Source organism: Penicillium riverlandense, assembly GCF_028828495.1.
Source record: "Penicillium riverlandense strain IBT 135883 chromosome Unknown utg000007l_segment0_segment0, whole genome shotgun sequence".
Lineage (NCBI taxonomy): Eukaryota > Fungi > Ascomycota > Eurotiomycetes > Eurotiales > Aspergillaceae > Penicillium > Penicillium riverlandense.
Window position 1 is genome coordinate 978,554 of NW_026643198.1, and position 26,949 is coordinate 1,005,502.

General features: G+C 47.9%; 7 protein-coding genes across 7 annotated transcripts; 3 read left to right on the top strand and 4 right to left on the bottom strand.

Moving 5' to 3' along the window:
* Nucleotides 1-10,668: 10,668 nt before the first annotated feature.
* On the top strand, nucleotides 10,669-10,944 carry N7474_007970 (uncharacterized protein; the record flags this gene model as incomplete). The annotated part of the gene is made up of 1 exon (XM_057199380.1): nucleotides 10,669-10,944. The coding sequence occupies one exon, from the start codon at nucleotides 10,669-10,671 to the stop codon at nucleotides 10,942-10,944; it is 276 nt and encodes a 91-aa protein (XP_057050081.1).
* Nucleotides 10,945-12,440: 1,496 nt separating this feature from the next.
* N7474_007971 (uncharacterized protein) lies at nucleotides 12,441-14,960 on the top strand (the record flags this gene model as incomplete). The annotated part of the gene is made up of 3 exons (XM_057199381.1): nucleotides 12,441-12,693; nucleotides 12,749-12,886; nucleotides 12,952-14,960. Coding segments are annotated over 3 exons (2,400 nt in total), but the record flags the coding sequence as incomplete, so codon positions are not given.
* A 1,823-nt stretch (nucleotides 14,961-16,783) lies between these two features.
* Nucleotides 16,784-17,692, bottom strand: N7474_007972 (uncharacterized protein; the record flags this gene model as incomplete). The annotated part of the gene is made up of 1 exon (XM_057199382.1): nucleotides 16,784-17,692. The coding sequence occupies one exon, from the start codon at nucleotides 17,690-17,692 to the stop codon at nucleotides 16,784-16,786; it is 909 nt and encodes a 302-aa protein (XP_057050083.1).
* Nucleotides 17,693-18,318: 626 nt separating this feature from the next.
* Nucleotides 18,319-19,931, bottom strand: N7474_007973 (putative MFS transporter; the record flags this gene model as incomplete). Its single annotated transcript, XM_057199383.1, has 4 exons — nucleotides 18,319-18,540; nucleotides 18,595-18,944; nucleotides 18,993-19,262; nucleotides 19,310-19,931. 4 exons carry the CDS (start codon nucleotides 19,929-19,931, stop codon nucleotides 18,319-18,321), a joined length of 1,464 nt encoding a protein of 487 aa, XP_057050084.1.
* A 635-nt stretch (nucleotides 19,932-20,566) lies between these two features.
* On the bottom strand, nucleotides 20,567-21,604 carry N7474_007974 (uncharacterized protein; the record flags this gene model as incomplete). Its single annotated transcript, XM_057199384.1, has 3 exons — nucleotides 20,567-20,645; nucleotides 20,701-21,018; nucleotides 21,069-21,604. The coding sequence occupies 3 exons, from the start codon at nucleotides 21,602-21,604 to the stop codon at nucleotides 20,567-20,569; spliced, it is 933 nt and encodes a 310-aa protein (XP_057050085.1).
* Nucleotides 21,605-21,990: 386 nt separating this feature from the next.
* On the top strand, nucleotides 21,991-24,513 carry N7474_007975 (C2H2-type zinc finger protein; the record flags this gene model as incomplete). Its single annotated transcript, XM_057199385.1, has 8 exons — nucleotides 21,991-22,150; nucleotides 22,206-22,889; nucleotides 22,942-23,042; nucleotides 23,100-23,249; nucleotides 23,315-23,361; nucleotides 23,450-24,147; nucleotides 24,194-24,385; nucleotides 24,443-24,513. The coding sequence occupies 8 exons, from the start codon at nucleotides 21,991-21,993 to the stop codon at nucleotides 24,511-24,513; spliced, it is 2,103 nt and encodes a 700-aa protein (XP_057050086.1).
* Nucleotides 24,514-24,550: 37 nt separating this feature from the next.
* N7474_007976 (MmgE/PrpD family protein) lies at nucleotides 24,551-26,022 on the bottom strand (the record flags this gene model as incomplete). The annotated part of the gene is given in 3 exon segments (XM_057199386.1): nucleotides 24,551-24,725; nucleotides 24,737-25,653; nucleotides 25,702-26,022. The coding sequence occupies 3 exon segments, from the start codon at nucleotides 26,020-26,022 to the stop codon at nucleotides 24,551-24,553; spliced, it is 1,413 nt and encodes a 470-aa protein (XP_057050087.1).
* Between the last annotated feature and the right edge of the window lie 927 nt (nucleotides 26,023-26,949).

Genomic DNA, 26,949 nt, shown 5'->3' on the forward strand with positions numbered 1-26,949 from the left:
CTCTCGATGGCGACAGGATTAGCACCAAGGCTAATCCAGCAGAAAGATGACAGAGGAAACTGGAACAGGAGCCATGTTTCCAGGGAACGGGTCAAATTGCACCGATTACAGTTAAATCATCCATAGAAATTATTTCTCATGAGAGCAACTACCTCTATATGCTCTGATAAGAAATATGTACTAGTAAATTAGCCTAGGCTCTTGGTTCTATTTTGAAGCAACAACCGAGCAAACCATAAAATATGAATACACACTTTAATAAAAATTTCACATTGAATGGTAATGAGAAAAAAGATTGATCGATATAGCCAGAAGGAGTCTAATTCATCCCGGAAAGGCGACGAGTTTTCAGCGCACGATTATTTGCTCCTACTTCGTAAATAAACGTCCACCTAAAGAAAAATCTTGGGGCAAATATTGACTATAAACAAACAACATAGACCTAATGGTGTGGACAACCTAACATTCCTGCCGGGAGAATTACGCTCCATATATATTATCAAGCCTACCTACCCCTTAGGCTGGACCAGCATTCTTAGAGTTGTAAACAAGCAACTTGGCTATTATATAGTAGCATTGACAGGGCGCTCGTTACAATAACACATTTTTTTATCTTCATGTTGAGTCTGACATCTTTCCTTATCATCTTTCCTCCAAATCTTAAGCACCAGCTGTGTGTCTACAGCTCGCGAGCATGATTGAACCTGTAAGACAAGAGATCCCACATGACCGGGAAATCTCGTGGATAAATGCACAAAATCCCCCCAATGATGGTCTCTACCATGCAAAGGCCAAGGCAGACCCGCTTGCCAATGGCCTCTACCAGCCAATGGAATACGCAGAACGGACTAGATTACTCCCCTTGCCAAACGAAAGTCCTACATTTACAACTACAAACATCAAAGAAGCTGTGGTGACAAATTCACCTCAAATTTCAACTTATTCCGACACCTATAGCCTTCTTCCACAAACCACAGACCAGCAAGTGACGGCGACTCTTGATACCATTCGAGAAACTCAAATCAACATGCCAACCCACCCAGTTTCTCCTCCCACTGCTATTCAGCAAACGGCTTTCCCAGACAGAACAGCCGTAATGTCACCCATATCAACTCAAACAACGAAATCAAATCATTCATCACTTTACGCTATGGCGAGTGTCATATTAGTTACCTTCTTCATGGCCATTTGCATCATCTTTTGGCTACACAAGCAGAAGAAAAGAAAACAAGAAATTCTTCTAAGATTTAGCCATGAGTCTAAATCTAAGTTCGATCATTCACCCACATATGTCGATCGGCTCAAAGATACCTTTTCAAACTTAAAGAGGAAAAGCTCTACATCCTTCGACACCGTCAGCAGTACGGTCAAGCGATACAAACGTGGTCCCATTGCACTCTCTTTCAACACTTTATCTGCTGCTAGTGCAAAAGGGGCTCGTGTTATGGGGCATTGCCATGTTGATCTTCACTTCGAACGTCTGAAAAGGCAAATATCACCTATCTTGCTTAGAGGCATGGCCTTCTATGATACCATTTCGGACAAGTTCAAGCGAAGGGATGATAATGAGAGCATTCATTCCTATTCATCAGAGTCTCAATATAGTGAAACGGGATCGACATCAACCTATAGCAGTTTTGGGCGGTGTCCCTCTCCGAGCGCCAGCAGCACACACTCTACACAGACCGTTTATTCCCCATACCGGGAAGTTCGATCACCTTCACCAGTTGTTTTGACAGCGGAACAACTTTCAATACATCGGATCAAGTTAAGAGACGTTTCTTCGGGGAGGGGCAAAAGAGCAGAAAGTTCGAGTGTGACGGATGTCACTTCATGCACGGTTAGCAGGGCTTCAACAAATTCGACCAGATCAGAGCAACAACAAGGTGGAATAAATGGTGCTCAGTCGAATTTGCCGGCCTTGAAAAGTGTCGAATTATTCAGGAGGAATGTTCACCGTGTGGATATGGATTTCCAACCTCGGAACGATAGCCAAGTGAGCCTTCGGGAGGGAGAGCATGTTGTGCTTACTCGAGTCTTTGAAGACGGCTGGGTAAGCAACCACTTCAAATAACAAACCCACCTCGATTATAATATTGATAACATCAAAATTAGGTGTTCTGCCAGAAGGTTGGGGGCAAGCAAGAGGGACTCGCGCCGCGAGCTAACCTCTCCGCCTGGCCTGTTCGGCGTGAAATAACCCCACCAAGTCCCGCGCTGCTTGAATGTTTTCGCGATACCAATTCACCACCGGTCACTCCAATTTCAATGCTTGGTCCCCGATTCTACGGCTCTGAATTATCGGTGGACAATGTCTCGTGACTTAGCTTCTCGGGTCAAAAATAATTTCAAGGCGCAACATCATGTAATAACCTATTTTTCATTTTCGCCTCCACTTTTTGACTGCCAAACCCTTTTTACTTGATTCTGAAACCTAATACTTCTACTCTTGAATTCTATGTGACATTGTTATGACCAAACAAGATGTTCTGTGCATAGCTGATCTAATGTAGAGAAAAGCCATAATGACATACTGATATCTTCAAAACCATATTCGTGGTTCATGTTTTGGCTTTTTCTCCATACGCCGTGGTGGAAGATTCTTGAAAGAGTTCATGCTGTCACTTTTCCACCAATAACCGGACGACGGGAAACCTGGTTGGAAAACTGGTTACGTGCAAGCTTACTTACTTAATTCTAATTGATGGAGTAGACCTGCTAGATGGTGTTAAAGAAGGATGCAAGGGCGCAATATCCTCTGTGCAATGCGCTAACGAACCTTAGCATTCCACCAATCAAATTCCAATGAACTATGGAGCTTCTTAGACAATTGGTGGGTTTGACTTCGAATGTCCCATATCCCAAGGATATTACTATCTCATAAAGGTGTTCTACATTATACAGTACAGTTGAAAGAGTCTAATACCTCATACATAGCTATGTGCTAGGTCAATCAAGCCTTGGTCGGTGACATATCTAATATGAGTTCGAGAATTTGCCAGCACTATATATTTACTGAAAAAGTGGCTCAACCTTAACTCCCATTATTAACCCCCATTATTAAGTTATCCTATCTGGTAGTGGACTGTTTATGATAGATTACTTCAGCTCAGTTCAATACTTAATTGGTACTCACCTTAGAACTTGTTGCTAATGATATGGATATTGTAGAGCAGCTTCTGGGCTAACTCTGTCTGAAAACATTCTTCAAGTCTCACCACAGCTCCATCCAAGGCGTTGGAGATCATTACCAATATTTACATGTCTTCGGTATGATGGGAAGCAAATGAGATGTCAATTTTTATTGAGAAAAGGAAATAAGATATTCGTTCCGGCTGACTATTGTCGATCCATGCTAGAGAAAATGTCAAGTATTTTATAGTTCGTAAACACAGGAGCTATGAGACAGATAATGCTCCTCTACATCGATGAGCCGCTGATTTAATGTATAAAATCCGCACCGAGTCTATAGAAGAGGAAAGCCTAGACAATGTTTGCATGGGAGGTCAGAATCCTGATGAAACGCGCTATTATTCTAATGGATACTGGCCGAAGACTTTATATCGCGCAGGTTGCGAATAATATGTTTTCTCAACAAGTCAAAAGGAGATTTTGCATTCTGTCGAAGGTAAGCTTCAATGGGACTAACCGTACTCTCATCAAAATGCACAATTCAAATTGCTGAACATTGCTGCAGCACCGGCTCAAAAAGATTAGTCCTTTTCATAAAGACAAAAGTGTTTCATCAAGAGCAATTGAAACATTTACTTTGGATACTACTGGATTCAAGCCCTTGAAAACTCAGGGGCGGTCATTACTGAGCTCTGTCTCGAGCACTCCACTTTTTAGCATCGACAGTAGCGGATGGTCGACTATTTCAAACTCTGAAGACGAAATTTTCTTGGCTTCTTCATCCTCGAGCACTTCTCTATCTGCGTCAATATTCAGTCTTTAATCGCCGACAACTTTCCCTTGAATATGATCATATTGAAGGATTGAATTTCAGTTTTCGCGTGGAAGTTCAAAAGATCAAGCAATTGTTTCCATGGTACCGGCAACTGGGTTCCACTACCTAACGTACCCTGTGTTTCGGAAGGTATGTAGTGAACTTGCTGGGGACTATTGGTGGGCTCGTACTATCATAGGCAGAATCACGAACTTTACTTCGTGGTCACTCCTCTTGGTTCCATTCTTAGCGTGAATGAAGCTGCCGCATTCATGTCTTACTTTTTTTTAATTCTCTTCAGTAAAAAAAAAAAAAAAAAAAAAAAATCCCCCTATTTCTATGTTTTAAACTCGATATCTATCTATATACATTTCGAAACGCTAAAGTAATTTTGTAATAAGGCTTTCAACTATAGATCTCTCTTACAAATAAATCAACTTTGGCCACGTGCAATTCCAAGTCTTCAAATCCGATGTTGATCAGTTGAATGCGGCAATACATGATACCAATAGCTGTCCCAAAGGAGGCATATACAAGGAGCATGCTGAAAACTTTGAACCAGCCACAAACCGAAAGCGTTGAATCTTGGCATTTATGGAGTATGCTTGTAGTTCTGCATTCCTGCAAAATTTGGGGGTGCCTTATGAGAACGCAACTCCTAAACGTCGTACTCGCCCCTTATAGGGGCGCTCCCTGCAAACCTGATCCATTGGAAAAACTCACAAGCAACCTATTTTCGACATCAATTGACCAAACCCGCGATGCCCAAAAAAAGGAAACATTTAAATAGCTTTTCTGAACCCATTCACGCTATAGTGGCCGCAACAAACCTAAGATCGTAGCGCTGGAGCAGAATTTGACATTTCCTAAGGTCGCAACTCTCGTTCGACACGCCTGGTTATGTGGTATGCCTATGCTCCACCGAGCGCGAAAAAAAGAAATATACAGTGAATCATTTCCTGTTTAGAGTTTAGCATAATAATGCGGGAACTGACACCATGGCTGTTAGTTTGGCGGCTGCATTCTCCGTCCAATCGGCCGCTCAGAGGGGTGGAGGCAATTGGTCAGAAAGGAGTCTTAGCTCAGGGACAGGATCCTACTAGGAGTCTGGCCTCGGTCGCGAGCGAGACAATCATTGGTGCAAAGCAAGGGATGAAGTATCCGTGTTCAAACATTTCCCTTATGGCCTGGAAGAATTACCTAGGCCTCTCAAAACCGTGACGATCGCGGTCATATCATGACGGGCACAGAAATTTTCTGGCATTCATGGCAATATGACCATATTTGGTTCAGGAGCATGTCGTGGACCATGCCACACGCCACGCCTTGCGTGCCTGCTTGGAGGTCGTCGATCGTAGGTCAAAATTAGGCCCAATAGCCGGCATTGTGGCGTGAAACAATATTTGACAATCTGGATTTCTCTCTGGCTAGAAATCCTATAATTAGCGAAACTGAATTCAAATTTCTGTTAGTAGTAACCTAGACCTCGTATCATACGAGGTAAGAACATCGCAATAAGCAATTTGATTGAAATTGCTTATTGAGTTATGTTGGGCAAAAACAACAAATTACAAAAGCAATTGCGACTATTTTCATTTCTATTCTAGAAAAACATCGCTTAAATACAAGTCTCCACGATATGTAAAACCAAATGTGTCGTACTGCAACAATTCTAGAAAATTTTGACTTGGGTCAAAATCAGAAGAGCAGATTTTGAGATTTGTAGGTGGCAAGGGAGAGATTGTTTGCTGCAATAGGGTAGATATTGGTGGTTCCGATTCCGGCCATGCTCCTGGAACTGCGAAAAGTCCAGTATCACCACAAAAGCTGGAGCGAGTAAAGTGGCCGATACTCAACAAACAAAACCCCTGGGGAAGAATTTGACATTGTGTAACTTGTTCATTAAAGCGGACACGCTTCTGGCGCTTTGGTGAACACAAAGAGCCTTCGTCATGGAGTCCCTGCACCACCATATCAGCAGAGAAAAAGAGTGTGAAAGTCTGAAAGGAAACCTTTACCCAACGTACATTGTCCTGGAAAGAACCCCAGTTCTTAGACACGAACGGTGTGGTATCCTTAGTAGAAGCATCCGAGTTTGCGGCCCATATGCTTGGCTTTGGTTTGAGAAGAGACTTTTGGTACAATGTGTCTTTTTTCGCAAAACCTAACCCGGAATCATCTTTAGATAATTCTTCTTTTGACTTCAGCGGTCCATATAGCCAGGTTGTATCACTATCCTTTCGCCTAATGACAGTCAAAATTGTAAGTTCAAACCCAGAAGTTCGTAACTCACCACTGAATTGATCTTGGAGGAAAGCTGGGTAAGCCTTGCTTTTGCTTGGTCCATGCTCTCCAGAGTGCATTTTCAAGGCGCCAATGATTGTGCCATTGATTTCTCCGTTTGCTAATATAGCTTCGCGTCACCCACAGATCTTCAAGGCTCCAATCATGGGAGAGGTAGTCCGTGTTTAAAATAGGATGAAGTTCGGCATGAAGATCATCACGCGACAACAACGGCATGTTGGGACTCGGCTCGAATTGTGGTACAAAATCGTCATGAGAAGGGAGTGTCAAAAATTTTGAGACTTGGTTTATCTTGATATTAAATAAGGCAAAGAGAGCAGTGTGAGACATAGCCCTCAAGCAATGAGCCGCCATGGCCTATCCGGATTTGGGTTTCGGCACGAAGTAACAAAGTCTGCTTTCGAAAAGTATGAACGCTTCTAAAAGCGCCCCCGTCCCCACCCAAAATAGTGATCTAAAAATTAAAATGGCTTAACTTGATTATCTGCTATTTAGTCTGTTAAAGTTGACAAAGATACCAGCTTCGACCTAAATATGTAAGATGACGAAGACTAGAATGGTAGAATATACATCTTGGACTATTTGCAAGAACATTGCAAGGAGATAATATTCCATGTTCAAGAAATTGCTTAAAAGAATGTCGGAAGATGGGCCGCCAATTATAAGGCACCGCCATCTTTTGCCGAGAAACCTCAGGTTGTGTACACATACGCAGCAAATCCGATAACAACGGATTCGGATCGCACGCGATCCGAAGATTAGAAAAGTGGCTTTTAAAGTTTGATTGGCGGCTGTTCCTTAATCTCAAGAATGATTTCTGGAATTCAACTAGAATATCCATACCATAACACCATTTTGGCAAGAGAATTGGTCTCCATGGGGATCACACTATTTATAATGGTGGCTTAAGGTTCCATGTCCCTCCTTGCATGTGAGGAAATTTTAAAGCCTTGTCGGGCCTGCATAAACGAAACGCTCACATTTGGCATGTCCATGGACTTTCGCTGACTGACCCTGACCTCACAGAGAAAACCTCGACAATATCTTCCTGAATATCATTAAACACGTATGTGCTGCTATGCCATCATTTGTAGTTTTTCAAGGGATCTCGAAGAGAATCCAACATACCGCAGTGTTCAAGCTATCTAGGGTCGTCAATATTGCCAACATGGAACCTGCCGATTTTCCACCATAATCCACAATCATCCACTCTGAGATGCAAAAGAGAGCCATGGACACCCCAAGCACTCGAGTCGGACGCACTATCACTGTGCCGGGTATAATTGAAAAACCTAACCAGGTAAGGTTTCATAAGAACCTCTATTAGGAGCTCTTTGCTTTTGCAGAAGATGAAGCAGATTTACACCTACCTGTCAGGATCGCGGCCTGACAGTGTGGTGCCATTATATCGTGGACCAAGGCATGACGAAGTTAGCGGAATTCGTCATAGTGGTCTTTTAACCTACTTGGGAAGCGCGGACCTGGGCGCGCTCTTCACATATATAGTCTTTGGAAGTTGATGGTACGCTCCTGAGAAGTACCATGGCTCGTGGCAGTGAGGCAGAGGATTAAAAAGACCTAAGATCCCCTGGAGACAAACGAACTAGAAAATTAAGACCTCACCAACCATTTTCTCTTTTCTTGCATAACTGCTTATCCATCATGCATCTCGCCTGGCCACTTTTGTCCCTTGGTCTCCGCATTTCAGCAATTCCTCATGCAAAGCCTGCGGGAACAGCTGAGTTACCCGCTGGCTCCAAACCCACGGCGCATTCATTAAAACCATCTCGTTTTACTCCAGGCATCTTGCGTCAGAATACACACGACTACCACTCTGCATATGAGGCATGTAAGGACGCGTGGAACTGCGAGAGATTTAAGAGACGAAAAGGGCAAGTGAAGATATAAATTCATCGATGGCATGGGATCTGACATCGGTATATAAGAATTGATGGAACATATGGCCGATGAAGGTCCTGAACACAATAAGAGGGACCTTGTGCCAAAGGCAAAATACGAGCAGTATAAGTGAGGACTCCAAGCTGCCTGTAGTCCATCGAAATACGCAAACGTCACAAAGGTTCAGGAGGGTTGCAAATTTCTGGGCGCATTGACAGGAGATGTCATCAACCATTACCCTGAGGCTAGGACTCATGTTGACTTTGGGGATGGAACGGTCCAGTTTGGCTGTGGTGATGATATTGGCCCACATTCCGTGGTTGGCCATTTGACCGATATCTGCAGCGATGCTGGATGTATGCAGGCAGATCCTTGAACGCCAAAGGTTAACTGGGTGTCGCCTGCCCCAATTGGCACAGCTAGGGGGCTAGAATTTGCAACTTTCGCTCTCAGTGCTAACGGGGACTATGTCAACTGTATATTCCCTGATATCCCCGACCAACATTACTAAACTGATGCGGTAAATTTAGACAAATCCATGTTGCCTAATTTAATCGAAGGTGTGCAGGTCATGGCAGGTAAAGTTGGGAAAAACTGGACCCAGAAAGCGTTTAATGGATTGTATGATATCCCCTGTTCCCTCCTAGGTAGAAAGGTCAAATTCCTAACTTATCATAGTTCGGAGTACGGGACCGACAGAGCAGACCCCTTTAGTTCATGTCACCTTTACCATGGCAGCAGCGAATACAATATAGTTTGCCATGCATTGTTTCAAGGGGAAAATGGCAAAACACTAGCGGCAATGCAGGCCATCCTTGTCGTTGAACCCTTTATGACTCTGCCGGACTCGTCCGGCGTCTGCAAGGACATCTTTTGGGAGATTGAATCGGGCGCAGTTGCTGGATTTATTCCAGAAGCTGGTCCTCTTCTAGAAGCTGCTTTGGGATTATTTACTGCTGACTGGTATGTCTCCGTCCCACTGGTCTCATAGTAGACATAATAATAACGTTTTTACAGTTTGGGAGATACTGAGTTGAATCCATCTGCATAAGATTGGATAGAGTGTGGTGTTAGTGCTTATGTGACATGATCTCATGATATGTGGCAATCCATTAATTTCACAGTATCTTAGGAGTATCCACGGGAAGAGGTGAATTAAACAGATGCGAGTGATAGATCCTTTGGTAGAAATTCGTCGCGCGGCTCATGGAGCAGAATCAATGAAACGTAAATTATTGCATGCCGAAGAAACAATATCTACTGAGGTCAGAGGGTCAGAGCGATTGTTGAAAAGAGCTAGACACCGAGAGGGGTGAGTACTTTTCTCTGTGTATACTTTGAAATTCATGAAAAGGCTACTATGCAAAAGGGCAAATGCGACGGCATAGACTACACTCGTTGTACACGCACGAGCGACATGACCGGTGTACTGAGTGATACCATGCCTGCCATACTTGACAAATGATAGCCTACACTAGATGCATCTCAATATCTGTAGAGATCAATGAAACTTCAAGGAGGCTCAAGTGCGGTGAATTAAAATTGACAATGGACCTGCTCAGTATCCATTGGCCTTCGCCAGACATGATGAAGTATGCACCGGTTATGCGAGTCTTTCGCTGTCTGGTACGAACAAGACCACCAGCCCAGGAAATGAGTCTGTGACCTCATACTGAGTACGCTGTGTCAACTTGGAGCATGTGCGCTCTGCGAAGCAACTAGTAGTAATCGTGCTCGTATTCAGCAGCATATGCGATGGGAAGATGAATTCACGAATATACGCATCATATATGTCCGCCAAATCAACACTACATGGCTAACCAAGGTTAACACGAAGTGTGTCTACTGCGGGCCGTTAGCTAACTGTGGCTCACTCCATAGTTCTGCTTTCGTACTATCTCGAACATATTGACCGGCTTTCAGATATCTGTCTCTCGAATTTCCAATTGAAAGATTAGACATACACTGTTGCCATAGAATACGCTCCTGGGTGTGATGACATCATTTGCGGGAGCGGCCGGTTCATCCGCGACTCCATGTCCGGGTCAAACGCCCGAATAGTCAAACGCCTGAATAGTTACGGATCATCAAAAAAGCATTGTCGTCATTATTTGAGTCTAGATATTCGATTTCTATTTGCCACTTTAGTCAGTGTCGGATCGTCGCCCTATTCTCCCCACAGGTTCCAGTAACAGAACATACTCTAATTATGCTTCTTTTAACCTTAACTCTATTCATATGTCATCGATCCTCGATTGAATGTCCTTATCATGCATTGCAGATGGAAAATACTGGCGTGCTCTCTAGTAGCTAGTGAGCTAGAGCACGTCAACGACTTGTCGCGGGTTTCAAGCCATTTTGGCTCTACTTAAGAGACGATGCGAACTTGCTATTCCCTTCTCCAATTACGCTTTTCTATCCTCAATCCGCCACATTTATTCACTGTATCCCGCCCCCGGTGAGTAATTATTCTACGGTTCAATTTGATTAGCTAACAATATATTCCCAGCAAATTTACCATGCGTTGCTCTATTATTGCCATCACTTTCGCTGCTGCCGTGGCCGTCGCGGCTCCAGGCGCCAAACCTGGCGGATCCACCAGCGACATCGAGTCGGCCGCATCCTCGATTTCCAAGGACTTCATCCCCCAGTCTGCTGATGGTGCCGCCAATTCCGATAGCCTGGTCACCGTCGACAAACGCGGGGAGGACCTCGACATCAAGTCTCTCCTGTCGGCCCTGAGTAAAATCTTGGGCAAGCCTGTGGAAGAGTTGGTCGAGTCACTTGGCCTGTGAAAGAGCGCGCGCTCTGTTGACAATAAGTACGAAAGAGGAAACTATCTGGTTTATGCTGGTTGTGTTTGCTAGTTGTAAATGGCGTTAGGATCCCGCTGTCAGATAGTGAAATTGACCCTGCAAGTTCTGGTTGTTGGCACGACCGACGGGAATTGTTCGGCAATTATCAATATGATAGGCCGTTTACTGGACGGAAGGGTAAAGTAATAGGATATGATAATAATAAGCATCTGCAAAAACTATACAATTGACCGGATGGTGTAGTTGGTTATCACGTATGCCGCGGTGACGGTGAATTGCTGGGAACAGTTTAGCGTTCCTGTTTGGGTTAAGCGCCACCTTGCTGCTTAAGCTCCCGTGTGTGTGCTATAAAGTCCTCTCCATCGCCGCTTCAATCTCTTGCTCTTTTCGCCCTTTTGCCCGTCCTTCTTTTTCGCCCTTTTGCCCGTCCTTCTTCCCCCCTCACTCTCCTCCCGTTAGTGAGGCATTTATGCTATTGATCTATATCGCCGAGCTCTGCCACCACCTTTCCCCCCTCCCCCTCCTAGCTCGAATCGACTAGACCGCCGCGGTCCCTCGTCCTACACCCGTTTCCTCTATGAACTTACCGCTCCGCTTTAGATAAGGCATTTCTACTCTTAGTCTAGAACGCCGAGCTATATCTCCGTTAAACGCTAAGTTAGTCTTCTTCTTAGTCCTCGAATCTCTAGCATCTAGTTGTCTATATATTAAGTTATACTTAGCTGATGCTCTAGCAGTGTGGCTCCAAGACTGCCTTAGACTAAGGATGAATGCTAGGGAAGACCGTCTGATGGGTAAGTGATTCCGATCAGTGTATGCCTTGCCTACTCTTATGTAATTCGCTTTTTTGAACTATATCAAAGTCTCTTAGCCAGACGTAGTTACTAATACTCTAAGAGGCTCTCTATAAACCGCCCCCTTTACTACCACCTAGTAGGCCTTTGTCTTTGTGCAACACGTCGTCTTCGCGGTCGATTATGTCTTCCCTGTGACCGGGCAGCCAGACCAGAAAGGGAAACGATGAAAGTATTCAATTTGAGTGCTATGGACGACGGGAGTTCCAAGTTGGACAAGAAAGAAGCAAAGAAAGAAGAACAGGAACTATCTACACAATGTTGGAGCACTGCCCTCACAGTGGTCACGTGATCACGGGTCCGACCTTCCTTAGTCAGCCTATAGTTAGTTAGTTGGGCGGCCTTCCAGGGCCCCTTCCAATTGGACACACATCAACCAACACACAAGGCATATCACGTGACCACGTCAGGCGTAGTCTCAACGCTGGCCACATATCCTCTCAAATGTCTCGATGACAGTCTTCTAGTCAAGGTCGAAGTGTAGCCTGGCTCGCAATAACGACATTGGACAGCTAACGATATCCGCTTCTCGGATAACTACCCCACCGAATAGGGTTTGTGGCGTTCCCCAGTCATCCTTCCGTGTGGGGTATCAGAAGCCCTGCTATTTCTTTACCAGAGGGCCAGAGAAAGGCAGCATCCGAAATGACAGGCCAAGTCAAGCGCCCAGCGTCCCCCGCCACCTCGTCAGCGAACAAATGCCGTCGTCAGATCAGACGAGCGGGCATCGCATGCCGCAACTGTCGTGGACGGAAGGTCAGATGCGATGTGGAACACGGCAGCCCATGCACCAATTGCCGCCTAGACAAAGCGGATTGTATCATCGCAGATAGGAGGAGAAGGTTCGTCAAATTTAGGCCGTTTGAAAAACAGTGTTGATCGCCTCTCCAGGCCACCACGCCGATGGCTGTCGCTGCCCGACATCACAGATAGGTTTCCAAGTCGACAATTATCTTACCCCCAAAATGATTCTGCTGAGGCCATGCGCAACGCGTCACATGCTAGTGGCTGCGGTCGCGGAGAGAGCGTGGCCTCGGTGAACTCTCCCAACTTGACGCCCGCCGCGCGTAAGTTTCCAAATCGGCCAAGCTTTGCGCATGTCGTACCTTTCGTGTGTCTGACATTCGCCCAGAATCCAACGCCTCGACTGATCGAGAAGTAGGGAACTACGCAACCCATCCGGCCGAGAAAGCTGGTTGGTTTCTGGAACAGGCCACTTCCGAAGTCCGGAAGCTACTTGGTTCCCGAATTGTGCCAACTGAACCGTCCGTGACCTCCGAGTACCTTCCGAGTCCTCAACAGACCCAAAACTCCCGAAGCAAAAGCTCCGACTTGCCATGCTACATCAAGTCGCCTTCTGCGCATCTAGAGGAAAGTGACATGCAGTATCTGGCTATAAAAGGGGCGTTGGAAATTCCCGAACCTCCAGTGCGTGATCGGCTTTTGGAAAGCTACGCTGTCTACGTCCACAGTTTCTCGCCCATTGTGAATCTAGATGAAATATTGCAAATAATTCACGGCATTTATCGAAGGAAAAGGGTAAGCCTTCCATTGTTTCAAGCAATCATGTTTTCTGGAGCGGCATCGGTCGACATGGAGGTTCTATCATCGGCTGGTTTCTCATCTCGCATATGTGCTCGACGGGCGTTGTTTCAACGCGTGAAGTTGCTTTATGAGATGGACTTTGAGACTGATTGTCGGATCTCCATAATTCAATCCTTGCTACTGATGACATTCTGTCGCGAGACCGATGGAGCGCAGAAAGATTCGTGGTACTGGATGGGCGCTTGCCTCACACATGCGATGTCTATTGGGTTACATCGTGACTGTTCTGCATCAAGGCACCTGCCTCGTGATTGGAGATTCCGAAGGCGGCTATGGTGGAGCATCTATGTGCGAGACAGATTGATGGCCCTGGAGTTGAATTGCCCGACTCGTATCCGGGACGACGAATGTGACATTTCTCCTTTAACTCTTGTGGATTTTGAGATCGACGCTGAGCCATCGGAAGCCTCAAAGTTCCATGAGAAACCCAGAGCTCTTCATGACAGGGGTAGCCGTCGGACCACGGCGGTGATTTGCATTGAAATAACCAAGCTTTGCGGCCTCATTAGTGGCATCCTTTCGACACTGACGTACAATTGTGCGCAAGGAACACACCCAGCTGAGCAGATCATGCCAGATGAGAGTTCTGCAAAAGAGTCTCAGGTCCAATTTTACGACAATGAGTTGCGTGACTGGCTAAATACGGTTCCTGCAGATGCCCAGTACTCTTCATTCCCCTCTACACGTGTTTCAGACGCAAGCCGAAACCTGCATCTTCATTCTGGATTTTTAAAGGTTATTTATCTCTTTCTTATCCTTACATTGCATGACCCACGAGCCTTCCAAAACGAAATCTGGATGCCAAACTCAGACTTTTGTTCCACACCAAAACGACAAGTTTCCTTCGCGGCAAAGGAGATCACGGGCATCATGTGGTCCTTATATAATGCATCACTGACTCGTTATCTGCCTACCTCCGGGCTTGCAATTCTTTACCACGTCGCCAGGACCCACTTCCTCGGTATGAGATCAGATAATCCTCGGGTTCGAATGGAAAGCCTACGTCAGTTCCGACAATGCGTTCATGTTCTACAAAGCTTGAGGGAAACACACGCCCCGGCCGAACCTGCCCTTCTGTCGCTGCAGCAATGTACACGCAAAGAGGACATTGACTTAATGGTCAACACAGCAGAAGCACATGGAGTCGATGCATCGACAACAGGTACCCTCGTCCAGTCCCCAGTTTCAATGACTGAGTCGGTACAAACACTGTATTCGAGTCAAGCTGGTGATCCGCTTGACTCTGCTCTTCCTGGATCCAAAACCGATTTTTCTGAGCCCCAACCTTTTTCCGAGTTCCCGGATCTTCCAGTTATGAGAAACGAATCATTACTGGACCACTGTTTCCCTAACCAACTTTGGACGGCAGAATACGACGAAATGCTCCAGGGGTGTTGCAAGGACAATAAAGTATCGATGTTAGCAACCAGTAGATCATCAATTCATAGCGAGAAGGACACAAGAATGTTTGAAGCAGAGGGGGACGTTTTCGTGGGCGATTACCTTGAATTGGATGATACATTGATTATCTACTGAGGGCCGACTTTCATTGAAAGTGTATTTATTATTTATGCTCAGAATATTTATATATTACATATGCCAGTACGGAGCTACGTTATCCCTAAAGTGCGTAAAAATCTGTACTCGTCAACTTGAAAATAGCCAACGCTGATGTTATGATCCGAATGGTCTATAAATTATTGTTCAACCTGTTCAAGGAGTGCTCGGGGGCCAATAAGCTCTCTATGGAGCCATGCTGGCTCCGATTAGTCCTATAAAGTAGGCAAAAAGCCTACAGCCTTCTGACTTTGGTTCACAGTTCACACTTTGCCCGTACTTACAAATTATGAGAGGAACAGGGCTCGCAACCAAGTGAAGGTCGCAAGCGGAAAAGTGGATTCAGGCCATTGACTTCCCTCTTATTCTCCCCTTTTGTCAGATCATTATAACCCTGGCGCACTCGAGTCTCCCTAAAGCCCCTAAAGAGACTTCTGGGAAGTGGTAAACCCGATGACCTAAGCAGCGTTGACAAAGGGAATTGGGGACCTATAGATACGTTTGTGTACAAGGATATTCCAAGTTAAGAAAGGGGTGGAAACGGCAGGGCGCAAAAAAGTGGCCTCGAGGAAAGAGCGAGGAGATATCAACCTGATGGAGCTGCTGCCCCAAGTAGCCAATCAGTATGAGCAAAAGAGCAGACATATCCTCGTTTTATCTTTACTGGATTGAGTTCCAAGACAAAATGTAAAATGAAGATGACATAGTAGCCTCGAATGAACTCACTTGCTGGCACGGAGCTCACTGCGTTAGACCTGCCGGCGCCGAAAAACCGAGTGTGACAATGTTCGACCCACTTGTGGATTTTGCGTGGACATCGGCGCGACCTGGACGTACTAACTTGCAGTGCAGGATAATCTTTCGTACGCGCCATCAATTCTCCGCGGATGTCGGACCAATCGCTCATTGTTTTAGATTTAATCCAGCCAGCCTAACCCTCCTGGAGAGTCGTGCGAGTAGCCAAAAATGTCGTGCCTGTAGACTGTCCCTGCCTTTATGGCAGAGCCGGAGGAGTCGAACGGCCATCTTTCTACGAAGACGCTAAGTCACGAAGCCGTTGAGAAGCTGAGGGACGTCGCGAAGCAAATCAAAAATAAAGAACTCTCAAATGTTCTTACAGCATTAGACATGTGGGATAACCAGGGACCTGCAGATCACATTCCGTACATATCGGAGGAGTTACGCCGCTTTCAGGCATGTGGTGTAGCCTATGACATTGGGACTAAACTGACTTATTCTTCTTCTAGAAAACAGCTCCGGTCATCTACAAACTGGATGGGGCCATAGGGTTCTTTCAAGTCTCTAGAGCCAAGCCAGCTGAGTTTCTTATCGACGGGAATATACCACGAAACAAACAGCACTGCGGATCACGAAGCAAGTGCTTTTAAAGGGCCAAGGCCGATTTCTCGCGCTTCCCGTCACTTAGCCTGTCGTCACAGTCCTCGCGAGCCTTTGTAACGATTAAATTTCATCAGTTCGAGGAACTTGCTGGAATCTATTGCCCCCAATGTGACAAGTTCTAGACGTGTTAGTTATAAGACTCTTCTCTGTTGTAGTCAATGTCATGAAGCAGGAATAAATAGACAGTCAGATGTTGACTTGTTCAGCTAACCATAGAATATATGAGCCGTCATGCTGAACATAGCCACGGAACTCAGTAGGCATCAGATATGGGTTTCGCAGTGACATACTCATAGTACTGGCTGTTGACTTGGGTTAAGATGACAGATTCATGCTTCATTGGAGATACAAATCTACGTAGGTTCTCCATTTTGCGAATGGTAAGAAAGCTGAATTCACCCTCACTCGAACATTCTCTTCGGATTGTCACACATCAACTTCTTCCAGATGGTCGGAGACAAGGCCGCCTGAAGAAGATTCAGCTCATGTAGCAGATCCACTTTCTTCCCGGACACACTCTGCTCTCGTGGATAGCCCTCGTTAAATCGACAGTGAGGCCAGTCGGACCCCCAGACGACCGAATCCGGGACTCGCTGCGCAATGGCCACGACCGCGGGCGGCAGGGCAGGCATCTTCCCATCGGCTCGTTCCTGCGAATCGAGTCGATTGATGCCACACAGTTTCACAAAGAGCTTTCCTGGGTGATCTTCTAGGAGTTGGAGAAATCTCTCGAATTCGGGATAGTCGTCGAGATTGCGCCCCGGATCCAGGCGCCCGCTATGTTCGATGATGATTCGGACGCCGTCCAGTTCCTCGGTCGTCACCAGCCATGGTCCCAGCTCCAGCCAGGAGTCCAACGGACAGGTGGCCGAGATGAACCATCCGGTCTTCTTCGCAATCCGGCCCAGTCGTTTGAACGAGGTCCGGGCCGATTGGATGCGGTCCTCGCCGCTGGGGAGCCCGACCTCCCCGTGCAGACGGAGAGCGCGGACCCCCACTTCATTCAATTGTTGCAACGTCTTCGCATCCAGATCTTCGCCGGCGTCGACCTCGATCTCGGCTCGGAATAATCCCTGGCCAGAAGTCTGTCGTCGCGCCTGCTGGAGGTGGTGGATGATGCCCGCCCGGCCGCCCTCCACCGAAGCCTGTACGATCAGGTAGTTCGAGGTGGGCGAGTCCTTGAACAGAGCGTCAAGAGGAGCCGCGGCCGGAGTGTAGGTCCGATTCGGATTCCAGGGAAAGGTCTCCGGATCAAAAATGTGAAGGTGGCAATCCCACGATCCGCTCAATGAGAGTCCGTCCCTGTCCATGGCAAGTAATCGGTTGATTCTTGTCTATACCTATATGAGGGAAGTCTCCAAGAATCATTGAACAGTCCATATAACTCGGTTTATATAATAGGAATGAACTTTTACGGCAAATCCAGCCAGTTATGTACTATTTTGATTACGACGACCTGGATCCGGAGCGGGGTGTGACAGGCGGGGTAGGAAGTAGGTACGGTGGGGTGGGATCAAACAGTCTTTCGGACAAAACACAGCATGAGCAACAATACGTTTTGACATGGACCAGTCCTTGGATGAGTTGGATGAGGAGAGCATTAAATGTTCACTTGAAGATATATTGCCATCTCGGCATCCAGATACCTGCACAGATGGAAAGACTATCCAATAAGCCGAGATACGTCCGAGGATCACCATCTACCTAATGGAGAGACTGCATGATAAACCTGACCACACATGTTCAGTCATGGGCACATCTACAGTATGTGAAACATGGAAAGACAAGTCTGGTTTGAATCGGCATAGATGAACAACCATGCGAATATTCTCAATTCCAAGAAATCCATCTGTCAGATGCAGGCACCGACTTATCAATTATGGAGAAACAGATTCGCATCTTCGTCCTTCACCCTGCTCATTTGTAGCAGATCGACTCAGACCGTATAGATGAATCGTGGGGATCGGTCGCCCAACTCGTTGACCTCTTCCTCGGTTAGACCAGCGATGCTAGCGTCTTCCTTGCCTTCCATTCTCCGTTTGTTGACGCGAGAAAAGTATAGGATCATGACGACGAAAAGACCGAACGCAACACCTAACAGGGCGAGTGTGATGCTCTGGCCCATTACATAACGTGGTGCATCGGTAGTCGGGTACAACTACATCGCGCGTCAGCTTGATTGACGCTGAAAATGTCTTGATGTCAGCCTTACAAATGACGCCAAGATTCCTGCAGCGTTCCCAGTCATGACTTGCATAGCCGTGGCGGTCGTTCGCTTGCCGTACCGAGGCTGATTGCTGGGCAGCCAGGCCATCGCAATCCCCAAACAGCTATACATTCCACTCGCGATCAGACAAGCCGCGAAATAGTGGACTCGTTCATTAGATTTGGAAATCAGGAGACCATATCCGATGATCGACGCCGAAATGGAAGCGAGAACGTAGATGCCCCGTCGCTGTTGGTGGTCCGATAAAACGGCGACGCCGAGGTAGCAAATCGCTCCCACAATGTAGCAGGGGATCGTCAATGCCTGGATTTGAGCTGTCGTCCAGTTGCCTAACCCTATCATTTATGTTAGTGGTGTTTCCGCTGAAAAGAAGCGGACTTTACCTTGGATGATGGTGGGCAGGAACACGCTATATCCATACAGCATGGTCACCATGCAGAACTGGGCAAGACAGAACATATAGATCTTCCAATCTTGGAAGGCAAGGATCATATCCTTCTTGTGAAATTCATTGCCGGATGCCGTCGAACCAACATGCCTTTCTCTCCGGATCATCATCAGTTCTTTCTCTTGTGATGTCAGATAGGAGGCCGATTCCGGATCATCCGCCAGAAGAAACCAAGCCGCAAGGCCGTAAATGAAAGTGGGAAGCCCTAGATCTGAATTAGTCAGACCTCGATACTTGGAAAATGAATGTTACCCTCAATGATAAATATCCATCTCCATCCCCTCAATCCCGCGACCCCATCCATGAACCCGATGCAGTACGTCAGGAGGCCACCACAAGCCCCCGAAAAAGCTGAACTGACGAAAAAGTAACAAACCCGGAGAGCGATCTCGTCTTTGGTATAGAATAAGGTCAGATAAACGAGGAAGCCCGGAAACAGGCCACCCTCGAAGAGACCCAGAAGAAGGCGACAAGCCACCAGTCCGCCAAAGTTCTGACAGAGACCGGACAAGGTGGCAATAATGCCCCAGGACACGGTCAGAAAGGAGATCCAACGGGACGGTCGGATCCGTTTGATGAGCAAATTACTAGGGATCTCGGAGAGGATATACGTCGCAAAAAGGACCGACAAGGCGATCTGATACTGATTGCCGCGCAGGTGCAGGTCATTTTCGAGATCGTAAAGACGGGCATTGCCGATGTTCACCCGATCGAGGAAACAGACAAGGTACCCTAAAAACACCATCGGAGCGATATGCAGGTCCAGCTTGCGGAGGAGCTTCCTCTCGGCCTCATGGTCGATCTCGAGGCTTTCTGGGTTGACCGTGCCAGAGGCATATTCCAGGAACTCGGATTCAGTCTTTTCTTGGGCCATGATATTAGACAAAAATGAGAAAAGTGAGATTTAGATATTCGACCGCAGAATGCTGAGTTTGCTCAGATGAACGAGACTACAATTCGGATGTTGCTTTTCTCGAGCCCTCTGGTAAAGAAATAGCAGGGTTTCTGATACCCCACGGGGAAAGGGTGACTGGGGAACGCCACAAACCCTATTCGGTGGGGTAGTGATCCAAGAAGAAGCGGATATCGTTAGCACTCCAATGTCGTTATTGCGAGCCAGGCTACACTTCGACCTTGATTAGAAGATTGTATCGAGGGATGTGAAAGTATACAGGGGATACAGGGAAACGGGCAGTCTTGTCCAGCAAGGCCATTTCAAGCCAACCTGTAAACAAGATAATCTGATAATCTGAGCATGACAGACGATGCATCGCTGGGTCACAACACTATCATGCGCTCCTATTTGATCTACGCGGTCTTTTACCAAGCGGTCCCAGGCAAAGCAATAATGTAAATTGATTTCTTCTTTCCAGAAGTGTACATGAGAAATGAACGTGGGCATGATATCAAGAAATGTCATGTTTGGAAGAAAATGGTCTAACAGTGACCACCAAACGAGTGAATACAAGCACGTAGCTACAATTAAAAAAGTCTGTCGCTGGAATCAATTTAATGATCTTCAGGCCACTTCTCGCCACCCGACAACAGAGTCAATTCACCATTGGACTCATACACCACATCCTCAAATCTGAAATTCTTGTCAGAGATGGCCCCGTTTTCGTCAACATGAACGAACGACTTACGCAGATTGAAAGGTGATGTATTCCATTTCGTCGGTATACACCTTGCGGGTGAACTCCGCTGCCTCATGGGGGACCTTGATAGTGTCCCAGCCCCTGTTCTTGCCGGCAGCTTCTGCGAGAAGCGACGCCTGGACACATCGGTCAAACGCTCCGAAATTGAAGGCCGCGCCATCCACGGTCTTGGAAACCGCGAGCAGCCCGTGGTTCTGCAGGATCACTGCTTTCCCATTACCCAGGGCTTTGGCAATGTTGATCCCTTCTTGCGGATCCAGAGCGCTCCCGCCAAAGCCCTCATAAACGCCATGAGCGTTGTAAAAGCTGCACCAGCGTGAGTCCTCAGCGATGAAAAAGGTTGAGGGGTTACATACCGACAATGATCCTGGGAAATCATGTCCAGCTTCTTCCCAAACGCGGCGTATGCTTTGCTGGGAACCGAATGGCAATGCACCGCTGCCTGAACATCCGGCCGTGCTCTGTGAACAGCAGAGTGGATGACGAATCCGGCTGGATTGATGTGATGCATGTTGCCTCCCTGCACGACGACCCCCTGGTCATTTACCAGACACAGGTCCTCTGGCTTCATACGGGAGAAGCTCTTTGCGTATGGATTGATCCAAAAGTGATCGGTCAGGATGGGATCGCGGACGGTAACATGACCGCCCGCGCCCTCGTTGTTATAGCCCTCTTTGCCCAACCAGCGGAGCGCAGCGGCATGGTGCAGCTTGCGGAAATTTCGTTCATCCTCCAAGGTTGAGAAGCGGGGCATTCTTGCGACGGTCAGAGGTTCTTTCTGGTGAGGACTGCGCGAGAAACCTCCTGGAACGAAGCCCGGAGGGGTGGTGTCGCCCTCGGCGGACAGCGCACCGAGGTTGTTGGCGGTGGTGGTTTCGGTGTGTGTAGTCATGTTGATGTGTTGATGTGTTGCTGTGTCAGATGAGATGCTTGACTTCCAGATTCGTTTAAATAAACAGATAGACTGGAGTATAACAATTCTTACTAGATGATAAAATAGGAGGAAGTATATGTAGGTTGACGATCACGGTTAAACGTCTGTCAACCCCATCGATATCCCCGCCCAACGTATCTAGAAATCCGGCTTTCCAGAAGCCACCCCACTAGAGCTTAATACTTACCATTTCCGGGGTCTCCACATTGACCAGCGTGAATGCGGGGAATCTCCGAAAAGGAGGAGTGACGTATAATAACGGACTGTACCCCGCCCACTCAGCACCGTCCTGACACACGCCATCCCTTACACCCAGCTATACCGACCCCTCTCTCTCATCTCACATGACCATGACCGAAAGCCGGAATGAGGCCATTGGTCGGAAAACATTCAAGCCGCGCCGAAACGGTGCTGCTCGCAGCCAGAGGGACCGGCATTATGCATGCAGTACCTGTGAAGAGAGCTTTACGAGATCGGAACACCTACGGCGCCATGAGCTGTCCCGTAAGTTCTATAGTTAATTCTACTCTTGGCTGAGACTAAGACTAATTCCTGTTAGATCGCAATCACAAACCTCATGCATGTCCACACTGCACTCTGACGTCGGCTCGCAAAGACGTCATCTCCAGACACGTCAAAAAGTTCCATCGTCCCGTCAGTACGGATTCCCCTGGACGACGAAACGACAATGAGGCCCTCTTTCCATTTGCTCAGCCGGACATCAACGCCCCCACGGCCATTGGGGCGCCACCTCCTCCGTCCCCTGGTGCCACGATCTATCCGAATCCAACCTTGGAAATCCCCTATGACGGCTCTTCCGAATCTCTTCTTCTGGGCAACCCCCCGGTGGATCTTATGCCAGACGCCGGAGCACCGAGATCCGACGTCGACATCGACTTCGAAATTCTCGACGATTACATTTTCCAATTCCTGCAACCAGACGCCACCGTCTTCGCTCCTATCACCTCGGATTGTTCGAGGAAGACTCCAGACCACCGGGTGGAAATGACCCGAGCCTTGGATACGGATTACCAGAGCAACGGTCTTTTCCTAGAAGTGTCGCCGCGGGAAATAGAGCAGGCCGAGGCTCAACTCAAGCAGTTCGACGTGGAAGAGCGTCTCAGTGGCTTCGGCTACCCCTCACGATACAAAGTGATCAGGTTCCTGAAGGGATTCCTGAATTATTTTTTACCGCATACACCGATTGTGCATAAGCCGACATTCAGTCTCACCACGACTTCGGGTAAGAATATTTTCTGTTGCGGTATAGTCATCTCAAACCAACGCATCGATAGCTCCGTTAGTCCTTGCCATCTTATCGGTCGGGGCAATTCACGTCAATGAGGCTGAAGTGGCGACCAATCTTCACCATGCGGTGTTGAAGTTGCTTGCAGAGGTAGGTGTTCCGTAGCTGGTACCATGTCCTGGATTGCGAATCTGACGTTAATCCTAGCATGATGAGTTGGTCACGGTTGGTGAGAAAGAAGCAACCTTTCAGTTATGGGAATTCCAAACGAGACTCCTCTCTTGCCAATTTGGCCTGTTTAGCGGTGACTCTATCCTCCAACGTCAAGCTCGGTTGGCCTTCGCCAGACTCCCCGCGGTATGTTGATAAGTCAATCTCGTGAGTCCTTCGTCATAAGCTGATTTTGATTTGACCTGCTCCAGCTCGCCCAAGAGGCCAAGATCGCTGCTAGCGCTGCGTCGGGGAATACGTGGGAAGATTGGCTCATGAGAGAGACCATCCACAGGTCGTGAAGAAAGTCTCGTCGATTTGTCCGGGTGTCTGACTGACCCTCGCAGGTGTATCGCTTGGACGGGAGTGCTGGCCGCCGTGCTGCTGTGCGATGAAGAAGAGGTTGCCTTCAAATTTCGCATTGCGGAACCGGACGTGCCTCTGCCTTGTTCCGAATTGCAATGGTCTGCCTCCGCGAGCGACTGGCAGGAAACGCCACGCCCACAGATATCGTCCGTCGAATCCTTCCGGAAAACTATCGAGGGTCAGCCAGTCGACGGGGATGTCACTCCCTTTGGCATCTTGGCAATCATCAGTGCGATCCTGTCCTATATTTGTTCAATGGAAAACTTGAACGAATACCACATTCAGCGCTCTCCCCAGTTGGAGGACGGGTCCTTGGAAACGGCCCTCCGGGTGTGGGAAGATACATGGAAGCGACATCCGTATTCCCATTCCTTGCCCGAGGCCCCTCACGGTCCTCTGATGGCCGATTCCATCCTCGTCTTGAACTCCGCGTACTGTCATCTCTACGCCAGCCGCCAGCTGAGAGAGCTCAAGGCTTTCGTTCGATCTTCCGCTTTGCACACGTCTCCGCTCGACCTGGAAAGTCTCTACAGCCTGCCTTGCCACCCGCGTCTGGTCAAAGGCCTCACGCGAGCGGCGCGGTCTCTCTTGCTCCGGGTACGTTTGGGAATCCGACATCTGATGAAGACCGCATCGCTCAGCCACGCATGCTACGGCCCCCTGCCATCATACGAAGGGGGTAAGATCCCTACCAGTTTTGACCGATTGCGCTGACGACAACACAGGCCTGTTGCTGACCTGGTACCTACTGGGGATTCGGATCTTTGGAAAACCCGAAAAACCCGATCCAACCATCAATAGCATTATCGATGAGATGGTCACTGAAAGCGAAGGGGCATATGAACCGCCGATCCAGCGGGAAGTTCTACCGTTGATGCTCGTTGAAGACCTGCTCCGAGAACGATGGGTCTGGCAGTGTATGTCCTTGCACATTGAACATCCCTCGTAAGATGCCAACTGACTGACTATTGCAGCGGCCGGCCTACTGGGTGAAAACCTCAGACGGATGATCCGGTGGATCGACAGTTTGAAGGAATATATTTAACGTAGAACGGCATGACTAGGAATTACGTCCACTGTCCTTATGAGCACGCAAAGCCACGAACGTCCTGTTCACCTTCAAGCTGCCAAACGCGCTCGATCGTCTTATGAACGGCCTCCGTGTCTGTTACTTTACCGTACTTCGATAACAGGATTGCTTTGCTCTTCAGATCCTCACTGTTAGGTCCCATTAGCAGCTGTCCGTACTTTGTGTTTCTATGTCATACCGGGTCAATGGGCTACCAGGATCCCCTTTCACTACTTCCACCCGCTCACTGAACTTCTCCCCTGACTTGGTGGTCACTTCAACCAGTCCTTGCCATTCTTTTGGAAACGCAGCATCAATATCTGGGTCGTACTGCATCGTGACTCTTTTTTGAAACGCCCTCAGTGCCGGATCTTTCAAGGCGTCTTCGGTAAAATCGGTCACGGAAGCTCGTCCGTTCTTCGCCGCTACCGCTAGGACAAACCCCATGGAGAACTTGCTCTGATGAACCGTCTCGGCCTTGTCGCCTTGTGAGAGAATGTCGATGGCCGCTCGATAGGTATGGCTCACGACGGTCTCGACGTCATCAAAGCCGAGGTTGTGGCGCTTCATAACCGTCAGCAGCGCATCAACCGAGGGATGGGTATGCCGGCATGCGGCATGCCACTTGAAACTCGACTCCATGATGGAATATTTCACTCCAAGCCTGTCGTCCAGGGCGGTCGGACGGGCCTGGCCAGGTACCATGGCAAAGGACATGCCCGATTTTCCTTCCAGAATCTCATGCGGTCCGAGCAATCCGAAATAGGCCGTATAGGCCGCGAAGATACCATCGAAGCAAGCCTTTCCCGTGTGCACTTGTTTCGAGTGACTGGCGTCGAGGAGGAATTGCCACAGGCCCGCTGCCTGAGTACCTGCTGTTCCGATTGCTGACAGCATTTGTTTTGGATCTAATCGGAGAAGATACGCGGCCGTCGCCGCCGCCCCGACAACCCCTGCAGTCGCCGTGGTGTGAAATTTCCGGTAATGGCTTTCACCTAGATATTCTCCGGCTCGACAGGCCACATCATAGCCCACGATGCAAGCTGTGAGGAACGATCGACCATCTGCGCCGACCTCTTGGGCTACGGCCAGGGCCGTCGGGAAAACGACCGTCGCCTATATTCTGAATCAGACCGATCCCAAAATACTACCAACCAAACTCACCGGATGCATCATGCTACTGTTGTGCAGGTCGTCTTGCTCCACGACGTGTGAACACGCCCCGTTGAGAAGTGCCGCAAAGGCCGGGCTGGTCGATCGATCCGGGTCATGGATGATCTCGCTCCGGCCACCTGCTGGTCCCATCTCCTGGACGAACGTCCCGATGGCTGATATGGCGGGGTGATGCCTTCCGGCCATGGTGCAAGCCAGCCAGTCCAGGAACAATTCCTTGGTCCGTTCGACGACTGGTCGCGGCAAATCATCGTACCGAAGTTGAGTTGCCCAGGCCACTAGGTTCTCGGTGCGCGACTCACTTTTTAACATGTCGGGATGCTTTCAAGGATTACTGATGACATTAATCTCAATGAAACGGTCTGATCCTCCAGATATATCCGATGGCTGATAATTTACGTCGGAGGACTAGGGTTTGGATGGAACCCCACTCTCCCACCCCACTGGAGCTCCCCATCCGGGAGCATCCAATTAGGACAAATATGAGTATGATTTGATTACAAAAAGCCCGGAAACTCGCCTGATGCAAATGTACGTTCGTAGGTTGGATGAATTAGATTCTCTAGTAGAAGCGTTGATCTATCGCATAATTGGGTCAACGCGGCACCCCACCGAGGCACCCGTAATAATTCTACCTAGTTGACTATCTAGGATGCCATCTCCGGTCTCGCCATCTTACGGAGGATCATAGTATGATCGAGGACCTAATTCAAACAGATGAACCAGACGATTGATACACATCGGATCCGGCCCGTCGTGGACAAGATCTTCCCGTTTGAGGAGGCGAGAGGAGCGCTCCGATACTTTGAAGAGCAACAGAATTTTGGAAAGGTAGTGATTCGAGTTTCTTGCTAGTAATCTGAAAATTTTGTTCCCTTTAGAGTTCGGTATAGTGTAATTTAGTTCCATGATGGCTTTTGATAGACTCATATCCTAGCGATCTTTTGCAGGCATTAAAAACAAATATAATAACGTATCGAGAACATGCAGGACCTGTAATGAATCTCCTGCGCGGTTTGCCGCGCCGATTCTTGCTTTCTCTCTCTTTGAAGGCGAGTACGTTTCTGAATGTGAGTAGGCCTTGTACCACCGCATAGGATGGTGTGATTTTTCCTGTCAATGACAGCATGGCGGCACACCCCGTTTCTCGACGTTTGGATAGCCCCGTTCTCGCTCCTCCTTGCTTTTAATGGCAGGTGGCACAAACGGCAGCACCATCATCGAAGTTAGCAGCGTAGT